The following is a 14,558-nucleotide window of genomic DNA, read 5'->3' as shown; positions in this document are numbered from 1 at the left end:
TTCGAATCCTGCCTCGGGCATGGATGTGTGTGATGTCCTTAGGTTAGTTAGGTTTAAGTAGTTCTAAGTTCCAGGGGACTGATGACCTCAGAAGTTAAGTCCCATAGTGCTCAGAGACATATTTTTATTGTTGTTTTATGCACTGCCATAATGGTACTGCACCCGGTATTATGGTTTTGGGTGATACCTGATTCCATATCCAAACCCCCCTCCACCCTCCTAGTATGCGTTGCCGGTACACAAACCAGCCAACATTGCATCTCTGAAGTGTTGGAGTCTGTTGTCACCCATACTTTCGGAGCTTGCCTATGGCCACATTGCAGCATGATAGTGCGCGACCACACGTGTCACGCGATGTTCAGGACTTCTTCGTCGCCAGTCGGATTCCACTGCCGCCTTGGCCTCCGTGTTCTGCCGGTCTCTTGCCTATTGAAAACGTCTAATCGATGATTGCGGAACGACTGCCTTGGGATACACCATCCGCTACTAAGATGTGAGGACAGAGTTCAGTGCTGGTGTAGGCACAGCGCATGTTACTGAACATGCTGCTAAGAAGATCAACTTCGGCAACCTGTGGAAGCAGCGTGGAGTGCTATACCCGAACAACATATCCAGGGGCTCTTCGATCCAGTGCCTAGGCGTGTAGCAGTGGTTATAGTCGGCAACGGCAGCAACAGTCAATACTCACCTCACGTGAGGCTGTATTTTCAACCATGTGATCTTTATACAACGTGTTATCTCCCAAATCAATTTGGCTGTGGTATCTCTGGTCCTTGGTGTTTCATTTTGGATGGTCGGCAGTGTAGAAGTTAGCAGCATATTGTTTACTTTCTATACGGCTTCAACGGAAATGCAAGTGCGCATAAGCAACGTAACAAGTAAAACACAAACACTGGAAACTGGAAGTGCAATTAAAAGTAGATTCCGAGAATACCGACCAATAAAAAAGAAGAAAGTCCACAGAAATCAACTTTTGCTCTGCACCTCATAGGTGAAAAACATAGATCTCCGACTATTGATGCCTTACATACTTCACACTTTGTTAATAAAGGAACGAAAATGAATCTCCTACAAAAAATAGAAATATGCAAACAATCCAAGCTACAAGAACGTCATTTATTGATTGAACAAACGTTTTTAAGAAATAATTTTTTCAACGTTCGGCAACAATACACCTAGGAGACTCGCAATTTATTATTTCAAATTTGTAATACTTACTAAACAGTAACAATGTTTTAAACTTAAGTGCGGACACAACTTGTGTTAATATTACTATTTTCCACAGTTCTTTACGTAATTTCACTTCCCCTCCATTGAGATGCCCCCACTCTATACACCTGTCACCTCCTCCCCGCCCCTCTCGCCCCCCCCCCCCCCCCATGCCCCCGACCACCCATGGTATGGTCTCCTCATTAACTTTTGCTTATGTAGTAAGCTGTCCTCTTTCTTCTTCCTTCCCACCCCCTTCTGTTTATCTAACGCTTTCCCGGATTTTCCCCTCTCAACTACCCCTCCCCCCACAGTGTCTGACAATCAGTTCACTACGATTACAGGTCTCTATAATCTGTCTCTGATACATAATTAACTTTCTCCCTAAGATACAGATAATAATTTATAAGCATCTTTTACCTTTCATGGGTCCACAATCGTTAAGCAGGGCACAAACATATTCAGTCTGTTGCAGTTAGTATGTCACTTTCGATAGATTATTGGAAGTTGGTATAATCGGGTAACAAATAATTACTTTGATAGGTACACCGTATCAGTCGTAAGAATCTAGCTGTTATTGAACAATTTGCTTCACTTGTTCCCATTAACGACTTTTCTCCTATCTCTACCTCTCACCCCCAACCATCCCACCAACTTCCTCCCCCTCCCTCCTTCCCTCTGGTTTATCACCTTATCATACCCCCCCCCCCCCCACCACCACCACCACCACCACCAAATCCAGCTTCCAGCCATCAACACATGGCGCCCCACGTGTCATATTTGCTCAAACAGTTTTACCTAATACACTACTGGCCATTAAAATTGCTACACCAAGAAGAAATGCAGATGATAAACGGATATTCAATGGACAAATATATTATACTACAACTCACATGTGATTACATTTTCACGCAATTTGGGTGCATAGATCCTGAGAAATCAGTACCCAGAACAACCTCCGCTGGTCGTAATAACGGCCTTGATACGCCTGGGCATTGACTCAAACAGAGCTTGGATGGCGTGTACAGGTACAGCTGCCCATGCAGCTTCAACACGATACCACAGTTTATCAAGAGTAGTGACTGGCGTATTGTGACGAGCTCGGTTCAAATGGTTCAAATGGCTCTAAGCACTATGGGACTTAACATCTATGGTCATCAGTCGACGAACTCGGCCACCATTCACCAGACGTTTTCAATTCGTGAGAGATCTGGAGAATGTGCTGGACAGGGCAGCAGTCGAACATTTTCTGTATACAGAAAGGCCCATACAGGACCTGCAACATGCGGTCGTGCATTATCCTGCTAAAATGTAGGGTTTCGCAGGGATCGAATGAAGGGTAGAGCCACGGGTCGTAACACATCTGAAATGTAACGTCCACTGTTCAAAGTGCCGTCAATGCGAACAAGAGGTGACCGAGACGTGTAACCAATGGCACCGCATACAATCACTCTGGGTGATACGCCAGTATGGCGATGACAAATACACGCTTCCAATGTGCGTTCACCGTGATGTCGCCAAACTCGGATGCGACCATCATGATGCTGTAAACAGACCTGCATTCATCCGAAAAAATGACGTTTTGCCATTCTTGCACCCAAGTTCGTCGTTGAGTACACCATCGCAGGCGCTCGTGTCTGTGATGCAGCGTCAAGGGCAACCGCAGCCATGGTCTCCTAGCTGATAGTCCATGCTGCTGCAAAAGTCGTCGAACTGTACGTGCAGATGGCTGTCGTCTTGCAAACATCCCCATCTGTCGACTCAGGGATCGTAAGATGCCTGTCATCTCGACTGCTAGTTGGGATCCAGCACGGCGTTCCGCATTACCCTCCTGAACCCACCGATTCCATATTCTGCTAACAGTCATTGGATCTCGACCAACGCGAGCAGCAATGTCACGATACGATAAACCGCAATCGCGATAGGCTACAATCCGAGCTTTATCAAGGTCGGAAACGTGATGGTACGCATTTCTCCTCCTTACACGAGGCATCATAACAACTTTTCATCAGGTAACGCCGGTCAACTGCTGTTTGTGTATGAAAAATCGGTTGGAAGCTTTCCTCATGCCAGCAAGTTGTAGGTGTCGCCACGGGCGCCAACCTTGTGTGAATGCTCTGAAAAGCTAATCATTTGCATATCACAGCATCTTCTTCCTGTCGGTTAAATTTCGCGTCCGTATCACGTCGTCTTCGTGGTGTAGCAATTTTAATGGCCAGTAGTGTAGTTTAGCGTATTTTTCCTTCACTTTTACTGTTTGCTTAAAACTTTTCCACATCCTCACCATTGTTTTCCCCAAATCACACTTTTTTTCTCATAACTGGTCTGCTATGATAGTAGTGCTACATTATCAGTTCCGGATATACAATTAATTCCTCCGTTCCAGATAGTGAGTTATAGGAAACTATCAACCTTCGTAGGTGGAATGTAATTACCTAGTAAACCACAATTAGTGCCACTGGATTCGATTACAGTTATAATCAGTAGGATACCTAGTGTGTTACAATTAGTATGTTATTTTCAGTAGTTTGCAGAAAGTTGCTTTAATCACGCAACAAATAATTATTACGATTGCTACACCTCATTATTTGTTAGAATTTAGCTGTTATAAGCTAGTTTTATCCTATTTCTAATCTCTACCCCATCTCTTCCTCCCAGCCCCACTATACCACCTCAACAAGCCCTTCCCACCCGGTTTAATACTTTATCACACTTCCCACTCCTCCTCCCCGTCCCGAAACTCCCAGTCTCCAATCCCCTTCCTCCCCCCCCCCCCTCCCCATATGTTACGCTTTGGTCACACTGTTTTTCATATACAATTTACCTTCTTTGTTTCTTCCCCATTTTTATGTACTTAAAACCAAACACTCCCTACTTCTCTCAACTCGCCCTCCCATCCCCCCCCCCCCCCCCCCGGCCGCTGTATTTCTTATTATCGGTCTATTACCACTACAGTGCTTTACAGCCAATGTCTGATTTGTAATTGGATTCGCTGGGTGCATTGAGTTAATATATGAACCTGTTAATTCTCATTGGTTGAACATCGTCGTTTCTTAGGTTACAGTCGCTATTTCAATGTTTACAGTTATGTTCAGTGAGTTGCATTCAGTAGGTTGCAATCAGTATGCTGGTTTCAATAATTTGTAGTAAATGGCTATAGTCGGATGGTCACTAATTTGCTATTTGCTGCCAGTAAATCGTTAATTGTATCTTAAACACAATAGCTCGGCCGTATTGTGTTGCGTTTAGTTGCTGTTAGTTTATACAGCCACAATTAAGCAGCTGTTTACAGCTGCAGTTAGTCAACCGTTTACTATTTGTTAAATTTGTTAATAATTAGCTTTTTCACTATCGTTTTTTACACAGCTTGATCATCTGTAGTTAAGGGTTGCGAGGCATCTACAGTTGTAAGTAGAGCAGCATTTTCAGTTTTATGCGATTAGCCACTTGCATTGCCAGCTAGTTAAACATTTCTTAATGCAGATACTAAGCCAACTACAATCTGAAGATGGTGATTCATTTTTGGTACAGGTGGTTAACTAATTACTACCAATGGCCTATAGACATTGTATTCTTAAAGTTACAGATGCTCTGCTTTATAGACAAGTAGTGTTTACGGTTAATAAGCAGTTTTAGTCATTCAGTATCAGGTAGTCAAACTTCTTGTACTTATTTCATATAACTAATATTAATGTCGATAGTTATATTTACTTCACAAAGCTATTCCTCTGTAATTGAAGTTTACAACTGTGCACACGTTTCCTTTCTCCTATAGTTATTTTTGATCCTTTGTTTTACTAAAAATAAATATGGATGTCGTGTGACTAGGGCCTCCCGTCGGGTAGACCGTTCGCCGGGTGGAAGTCTTTCGATTTGACGCCACTTCGGCGACCTGCGCGTCGATGGGGATGAAATGATGATGATTAGGACAACACAGCACCCAGTCACTGAGCGGAGAAAATCTCCGACCCAGCCAGGAATCGAACCCGGGCCCGTAGGATTGACATTCTGTCGTGCGGACCTCTCATCTACCGGGGGCGGACTTTTCTTTTAGTTAATCACAAGGAATTGTCTCACCAATTGCTCCAGTTATTACTTCTCACCACTTAGTGCACCTCGCACGCCGTTTTCGCTGCCGTATTTCCTGCTAGCACGCTGCCCACCTCTCTACATCAGTTCAGCGATGCGTTCTAAAACTTACGGTACCATACAATTGGTATGAATTCCGCAAGCTACAGTTCTTTCACGAATTGTAATTGCGACCACCATATATTCCACTGCTGGTTTGTTTTACTATAATAGAGTTGTGCCCATGCTTTCTTCCTTCTATAGTTACTTTCTGACACTTAATACATTGTCCAGTCACATTAATGTGATCACTTGTCAAAAGCCTGAACAACCACACATTGCACCATGCTTTCTTCCTTCTATACTTGCTTTCTGACACTTAATACATTGTCCGGATCGTTGTGAGACGAGCAGGAGGAAAGTCATGGCGGTTCTTGAAGGTAGCGACAGGGATGTGCAGCCATGCCGACTTCAGTTCAACTGGGTGACATGGCTCTAGGCACTGTGGGACATTGAAGTCATCAGTCCCCAAGACTTAGAACTATCTAAACCTAACTAATCTAAGGACATCACACAAATGCATGCCCGAGGCAGGATTCGAACATGCGACCGTAACAGCAGCATGGTTCCGGACTGAAGCGCCTGAACCGCTCGGTCACAGCGGCCGGCGCATGCCGACTACAGTGCTGTGACCAACTGCGTTAGGTTTCTCGGCAGAGGAGCCATGACGGTAACAGCTTGAACGAGGTGGTCCCTTAGATTCTCGATTGGGTTTAAATCCGGAGAGTTTGGTGGTCAGGGGAGTACAGTAGACTCATCGTGGTGGTCTTCGAACCGCGCACGTACACTGCGATCTGTGTGAAACTTTGCATTGTGCTGCTGGTAGATGCCATCATGCCGAGGAAAACAAACTGCATGTAGAGAGGTGGAAATGGTCCCCAAGGATGGATGCATATTTTTGTTGATCCATAGTGCCTTCCAGAATGATGAGGTCACCCAGGGAATCCCACAGAAACATACCCCAGACCGTAACACTCGCTCTGGACCCTTTACTTTCAGACGTTTCACGCTGTACACGCTAGCGGCCATGTGTCTGTAGAGCATAAAACGTGGTTCAGCTGAAAAGGCCACATGTCGTCACTTAGAGGATGTTCAGTTGCGGTAGTGGTGTGCAATTTCCAGTCTCCATCCCCGATGAACAGCAATCATTATGGGTGCATGAAGCAGCGGCCTGCCGCGGACACCCATATCAGAAACGTTCGCTGAACGGCCGTTTAGCAGTCACTGCTGGTAGCACCTTCATTCATCTGGACAGTCAGTTGCTCAACAGTTGCACGTCTGTTCACCCGTAAACATCTCCGCAAACGTCGTTCATTCCTATCATGCACCACAGTGGCCCCGGCGCCAGTTCTGGATAGCGCCATTTTGGCATGCGCGATATACTTTCACCAAAGCGGCACGCGAACACTGTACAAACTTAGCCGTTTCGGAAATACTTCCACCCGTAGCCCGAAAGCCCCCTCCCCCCTCCCACCCCTTCCAAGATTCTCAACTGCTTGTGGTGCCACCAGCCGCGCTTGAGAAGTTATTGCACGTTGACGGCGGTGGTCATATTAATGTAACTGGTCTATGTATTAGCCAATGATTGAGAACTCTCTCTCCAATTACCCTGGTTACAGCTACCAGACCCATGATGCTCTTCGCGCTTTGTTTTCGGCGCTAGCCGCTCCTTATCTCACTACAGCTGTTTCGGAGATTAGGTCCCAAGTTTTCCATCCGTAGCGCCACATGTCGTTTGTATTAACTTATTTATCATCAGGTTTTTATATATCACTTATTACGCTGCTGATGAGCGCTTACATTTTGGTTGATACCTCACGGCAATCACAGTTACGTAAGTTTATATAAAAACCTGATGATAAATAAGTTAATCAACGAAAGGTTAACGTTCTACGAGTCGGGGCGTGGAATGTCAGAAGCTTGAACGTGGTAGGGAAACTAGAAAATGTGAAAAGGGAAATGCAAAGGTTCAATCTAGATATAGTAGGGGTCAGTGAAGTGAAGTGGAAGGAAGACAAGGATCTCTGGTCAGATGAATATCGGGTAATATCAACAGCAGCAGAAAATGGTATAACAGGTGTAGGATTCGTTATGAATAGGAAGGTAGGGCAGAGGGTGTGTTACTGTGAACAGTTCAGTGACCGGGTTGTTCTAATCAGAATCGACGGCAGACCAACACCGACAACGATAGTTCCGGTATACATGCCGACGTCGCAAGCTGAAGATGAACAGATAGAGAAAGTGTATGAGGATATTGAAAGGGTAATGCAGTATGTAAAGGGGGACGAAAATCTAATAGTCATGGGCGACTGGAATGCAGTTGTAGGGGAAGGAGTAGAAGAAAAGGTTACAGGAGAATATGGGCTTGGGACAAGGAATGAAAGAGCAGAAAGACTAATTGAGTTCTGTAACAAGTTTCAGCTAGTAATAGCGAATACCCTGTTCGAGAATCACAAGAGGAGGAGGTATACTTGGAAAAGGCCGGGAGATACGGGAAGATTTCAATTAGATTACATCATGGTCAGACAGAGATTCCGAAATCAGATACTGGATTGTAAGGCGTACCCAGGAGCAGATATAGACTGAGATCACAATATAGTAGTGATGAAGAGTAGGCTGAAGTTCAAGACATTAGTCAGGAAGAATCAAAACGCAAAGAAGTGGGATACGGAAGTACTAAGGCATGACGAGATACGTTTGAAGTTCTCTAACGCTATAGATACAGCAATAAGGAATAGCGCAGTAGGCAGTACAGTTGAAGAGGAATGGACATCTCTAAAAAGGGCCATCACAGAAGTTGGGATGGAAAACATAGTTACAAATAAGGTAGCTGCGAAGAAACCATGGGTAACAGAAGAAATACTTCAGTTGGTTGATGAAAGGAGGAAGTACAAACATGTTCCGGGAAAATCAGGAATACAGAAATACAAATTGCTGAGAAATGAAATAAATAGGAAGTGCAGGGAAGCTAAGGCGAAATGGCCGCGGGAAAAATGTGAAGACATCGAAAAAGATATGATTGTCGGAAGGACAGACTCAGCATACAGGAAAGTCAAAACAACCTTTGGTGACATTAAGAGTGCAACGGGAATTCCACTGTTAAATGCAGAGGAGAGAGCAGATAGGTGGAAAAATGGCTCTGAGCACTATGGGACTTAACATCTATGGTCATCAGTCCCCTAGAACTTAGAACTACTTAAACCTAACTAACCTAAGGACAGCACACAACACCCAGCCATCACGAGGCAGAGAAAATCCCTGACCCCGCCGGGAATCGAACCCGGGAACCCGGGCGTGGGAAGCGAGAACGCTACCGCACGACCACGAGATGCGGGCTGAGATAGGTGGAAAGAATACATTGAAAGCCTCTATCAGGGTGAACATTTGTCTGATGTGATAGAAGAAGAAATAGGAGTCGATTTAGAAGAGTTGTGGATCCAGTATTAGAATCTGAATTTAAAAGAGCTTTGGAGGACTTACGGTCAAATAAGGCATAAGGGATAGATAACATTTCATCAGAATTTCTAATATCATTGGGGGAAGTGGCAACAAAACGACTATTCACGTTGGTGTGTAGAATATATGAGTCTGGCGATATACCATCTGACTTTTGGAAAAGCATCATCCACACAATTCCGAAGACGGCAAGAGCTGACAAGTGCGAGAATTATCGCACAATCAGATTAACAGCTCATGCATCGAAGCTGCTTACAAGAATAATATATAGAAGAATGGAAAAGAAAATTGAGAATGCGCTAGGTGACGATTAGTTTGGCTTCAGGAAAAGTAAAGGGACGAGAGAGGCAATTCTGCGTTACGGCTAATAATGGAAGCAATGCTAAAGAAAAATCAAGACACTTTCATAGCATTTGTCGACCTGGAAAAAGCGTTCGACAATATAAAATGGTGCAAGCTGTTCGAGATTCTGAAAAAAGTACGGGTAAGCTATAGGGAGAGACGGGTCATATACAATGTGTACAACAACCAAGAGGGAATAATAAGAGTGGACGATCAAGAACGAAGTGCTTGTATTAAGAAGGGTGTAAGACAAGGCTGTAGCCTTTCGCTCCTACTCTTCAATCTGTACATCGAGGAAGCAATGATGGAAATAAAAGAAAGGTTCAGGAGTGGAATTAAAATACAAGGTGAAAGGATATCAATGATACGATTCGCTGATGACATTGCTATCCTGAGTGAAAGTGAAGAAGAATTAAAAGATCTGCTGAACGGAATGAACAGTCTAGTGAGTGCACAGTATGGTTTGAGAGTAAATCGGTGAAAGACGAAGGTAATGAGAAGTAGTAGAAATGAGAACAGCGAGAAACTTAACATCAGGATTGATGGTCACGAAGTCAATGAAGTTAAGGAATTCTGCTACCTAGGCAGTAAAATAACCAATCACGGACGGAGCAAGGAGGACATGAAAAGCAGACTCGCTATGGCAAAAAAGGCATTTCTGGCCAAGAGAAGTATACTAATATCAAATACCGGCCTTAATTTGAGGAAGAAATTTCTGAGGATGTACGTCTGGAATACAGCATTGTATGGTAGTGAAACATGGACTGTGGGAAAACCGGAACAGAAGAGAATCGAAGCATTTGAGATGTGGTGCTATAGACGAATGTTGAAAATTAGGTGGACTGATAAGGTAAGGAATGAGGAGGTTCTACGCAGAATCGGAGAGGAAAGGAATATGTGGAAAACACTGAAAAGGAGAAGGGACAGGATGATAGGACATCTGCTAAGACATGAGGGAATGACTTCCATGGTACTAGAGGGAGCTGTAGAGAGCAAAAACTGTAGAGGAAGACAGAGATTGGAATACGTCAAGCAAATAATTGAGGGCTTAGGTTGCAAGTGCTACTCTGAGATGAAGAGGTTAGCACAGGAAAGGAATTCGTGGCGGGCCGCATCAAACGAGTCAGTAGACTGATGACCAAAAAAAAAAAAGAAGTTTTTGTCTATTATTTCATCGTACTTTTACCTGCACTCTGAGACCAAACTCAAGATATGCATGTCTTTGACTAACTGCAGTTCTACCATTACTGCGCACATGTTGTTTGGTTGCCTTATACCGTTTTTAATGAACCGCATGTAAGCGAGCTCTTTTGCATTAATGGATTCACTATTGTATTATATATTGTTCATGTATATTCTAAGACCACAGAAATATGCTGCATACATCTTACTTTCGACACTCGCAAATTACGCAATGATTATAAGTATTTACCCTCTTTATTATTAAATTTTTAAGCCTCTGTTCCCCTTTCTTAAATTTTAATATTCTTTGTCTGACGTCTACTTATTTGTGGTCAATTCTTCTGTCCAGCCTTCTCCAGAAGGATTGTATTGGCCTGAAAGCGATAAACGAACAATATTTCTTTTATGGAGCTGGTTGGTGATTTTTTCAACAAATGAATTTCTCTCTTCCTTAAAAAAAAAAACCTTTTGTACACATGCTCCCGTGTCAGAGAAATTTCTGACTTTTCAAAGTATTTGTACAAGGCGAGCTTTTTACTTTGAGACAAGGAAATGCCTCAAAAACTACACAGCGGATTAGAAGAGGAATAATACGTGTTCATTATTTCCTAAATTCCTAAAATCCTGTGTTGCCCCGTGCCCCACGTCCAGGAGGAGGAGGCAGTGGGAAACTTTGAATTATTTGATAGGAACAACCCATTTTTATTGTACAATCGGATTCTACAGGAAAAATCCGTAAATTTGGTAGGCAACACTTTTGTCGTGGATTGATAGATGGTGCTGTAATTGGCAAATAATAATTAAGCTCCAAAATGGCATTATCTCGAGAAATATGTTATGGATCAAAACCATAGACATAACCGTGTGAGGAAAACGACTCAGCGTTTTGAAACTTTTATTCATTTATTATTTGGCTTGATCTCACTGCTTGCACGTCGTCCCTCATGGTTCAAATGGCTCTGAGCACTGTGGGACTCAACATCTGTGGTCATCAGTCCCCTAGAACTTAGAACTACTTAAACCTAACTAAACTAAGGACATCACACACATCCATGCCCGAGGCAGCGACCGTAGTGGTCACGCGGCTCCAGACTGTAGTGCCCAGAACCGCACGGCCACACCGGCCGGCCTCGTCCCTCATGTCTTACGTACGTTCCTTCATAAAAATGTTTTGTTTGTTAGAATGCAGGCTACTACGATAGAAGAGAAAACTGAAATGGTTTACATTTACGGAGAAAGTGGCAGGAATGCCACCCTTTATGCTCAACGTTTTCCGAATAGGTTGCGATGATGCGCTTCTTTTTCTCGCGTTATTCCACAGTGCTCCACCGAGGGTACTGCATAACCATGAAAAAGCAACGGTCAAAGAAGAGTTGCTGGAAGAAATAATGAAACTGCGATGTTATCTCATTGATCCATAATCCCCACATTAGCACTCATCAATTAAGTCGTGAATCGAGAATTAGTCAGATTAAGATTTGCTGAATTTTTAAACGCAGAAAATACCATTCGTTCCATATTTCCGTCTATCAGAAATATCAAGGCGATGATTTGCACAACTGAGTAACACTCTGCCAGTGGTAGTTCCAGCAGATATAGAGAGACTCAGTTTCTTTGCTCGGGTATTGTTCTCTGACGTGCGGACCTTCACAAATCATGATACAATTAATCGACGTAACATTCATTATTGGAATGTGGCTAACCCATTCTGATTACGCCAAGATGAACATCTGCGTCCGTCGAATGTCCAGCAAATTATTCTGTAACAGAATGGAAAGTATTAGATCGCTTATGTAATCGTCCGTGGATCGGAAGAGGCAGTCCATTATCTTGGCCTGCACTTCGTGTGACTTCTGTTTATGGGATTACTTGAAGAGTGAAGTATATAATGAAGTGCCAACAATGCTCAATAACATGATTCAGCATAACGCAAATACATGTCGTCAGATCACATCAGACACACTTCTCAGTTTTGTTGAATCATTCCACGTGCGGATAAATAAGTGCATCAAAGCTGGTGACGAAGTTTTTGAGCACTTTCTGTGAAATCATCCTTGCAAACAAGTACCCGTTGATGCGATGTCAGAGAATACACCGCAAACAGTCTTTCTTCGCAATTAATCAACACGTCCAGTTTTCTTTTTATTGATATGATGTATTTTTCTCTAAATAATACACTTTTCGAACTTAGTTTTTTTGTCGAGTAGGGCGCCATTTATCACGCAATGAAAACCGTATTACATACAAAGACGACGTATTTTCTCCCCTGGAATCCGAATCTACATGAAAGATGGGATGTTCCTATTTAAGATTTAGAAGTTGCCCCACCCCTTAAATGAAGAACAGTGATCAACACTGATATCACCTGAAAGCATTTTTAAAAAAACATCGATCATGTTTCCTACCTTCCAAACTTTACAGAAGCTCTCCTGCGAACCTTGCAGAACTGTTGTTGTCGTTGTGGTCTTCAGTCCTGAGACTGGTTTGATGCAGCTCTCCATGCTAATCTATCCTGTGCAAGCTTTTTCATCTCCCAGTACCTACTGCAACCTACATCCTTCTGAATCTGCTTAGTGTATTCATCTCTTGGTCTCCCTCTACGATTTTTACCCTCCACGCTGCCCTCCAATACTAAATTGGTGATCCCTTGATGCCTCAGAACATGTCCTACCAACCGATCCCTTCTTCTGGTCAAGTTGTGCCACAAACTTCTCTTCTCCCCAGTCCTGTTCAATACTTCCTCATTAGTTATGTGATCTACCCATCTAATCTTCAGCATTCTTCTGTAGCACCACATTTCGAAAGCTTCTATTCTCTTCTTATCCAAACTATTTATCGTCCATGTTTCACTTCCATACATAGCTACACTCCATACGAATACTTTCAGAAATGACTTCCTGGCACTTAAATCAATACTGGATGTTAACAAATTTCTCTTCTTCAGAAACGCTTTCCTTGCCATTGCCAGCCTACATTTTATATCCTCTCTACTTCGACCATCATCAGTTATTTTGCTCCCCAAATAGCAAAACTCCTTTACTACTTTAAGTGCCTCATTTCCTAATCTAATTCCCTCAGCATCACCCGACTTAATTAGACTACAATCCATTATCCTTGTTTTGTTTTTGTTGATGTTCATCTTATATCCTCCTTTCAAGACACTGTCCATTCCATTCAACTGCTCTTCCAAGTCCTTTGCTGTCTCTGACAGAATTACAATGTCATCGGCGAACCTCAAAGTTTTTATTTCTTCTCCATGAATTTTAATACCTACTCCGAATTTTTCTTTTGTTTCCTTTACTGCTTGCTCAATATACAGATTGAACAACATCGGGGAGAGGCTACAACCCTGTCTTACTCCCTTCCCAACCACTGCTTCCCTTTCATGTCCCTCGACTCTTATAACTGCCATCTGGTTTCTGTACAAATTGTAAATAGCCTTTCTCTCCCTGTATTTTACCCCTGCCACCTTTAGAATTTGAAAGAGAGTATTCCAGTCAACATTGTCAAAAGCTTTCTCTAAGTCTACAAATGCTAGAAACGTAGGTTTGCCTTTCCTTAATCTTTCTTCTAAAGAAAGAAAGGAGTGCTAGTTCTGCAAGGTTCGCAGGAGAGCTTCTGTAAAGTTTGGAAGGTAGGAGGCGAGGTACTGGCAGAAGTAAAGCTGTGAGGACGGGGCGTGAGTCGTACTTGGGTAGCTCAGTTGGTAGAGCACTTGCCCGCGAAAGGCAAAGGTCCCGAGTTCGAGTCTCGGTCCGGCACACAGCTTTAATCTGCCAGGAAGTTTCATATCAGCGCACACTCCGCTGCAGAGTGAAAATTTCATTCTGCTACCAACAGTTATTGGCGCTTACCATCCGCGACTGGAATACGAAAGGGGGTTAGTGACAGTGGTTCGCAAAGTACTCCCCACACACTACATGAAGTGGACCGCGGGGTACAGATGTAGAAGTAGAAGTGCGTACCAGGCAGGAGGGCCTGTGAAGCCCCGAGATAGAAGCCGACCGCCATGATGCAGCGGCTGCGGTACTTCATGCCGTGGAACTCCGCGACGAACGTCATCGTGAGAGGCAGGGCGGTGCAGCTCCTGCAACAAGACGCCGGGGCACCTGCAGTGGTCATCACGCTACTAGGTGGCTCAGCGTCATTTCACCTACCGTTGCGTGGCAATTTCTGCCAATCTCACACTTAACCTAATTATCAATCATTTATTTAAAGCAGGAGACCCCATAAAGTCGAAA

General features: G+C 43.5%; 1 protein-coding gene across 1 annotated transcript in view; it reads right to left on the bottom strand.

Moving 5' to 3' along the window:
• The window catches only part of LOC126482138 (synaptic vesicle glycoprotein 2A-like), a 133,219-nt gene that overhangs the window by 88,310 nt on the left and 30,351 nt on the right, over positions 1–14,558 (bottom strand). The window contains exon 5 of the mRNA XM_050106115.1: positions 14,283–14,404. Within this exon, the coding sequence (XP_049962072.1) occupies positions 14,283–14,404 (122 nt within the window). The remainder of the gene's footprint in view (positions 1–14,282; positions 14,405–14,558) is intronic.

This window comes from Schistocerca serialis, chromosome 5 (assembly GCF_023864345.2).
Source record: "Schistocerca serialis cubense isolate TAMUIC-IGC-003099 chromosome 5, iqSchSeri2.2, whole genome shotgun sequence".
In the NCBI taxonomy this organism is placed as follows: domain Eukaryota; kingdom Metazoa; phylum Arthropoda; class Insecta; order Orthoptera; family Acrididae; genus Schistocerca; species Schistocerca serialis.
This window is presented reverse-complemented; position numbering and strand designations above follow the sequence as displayed.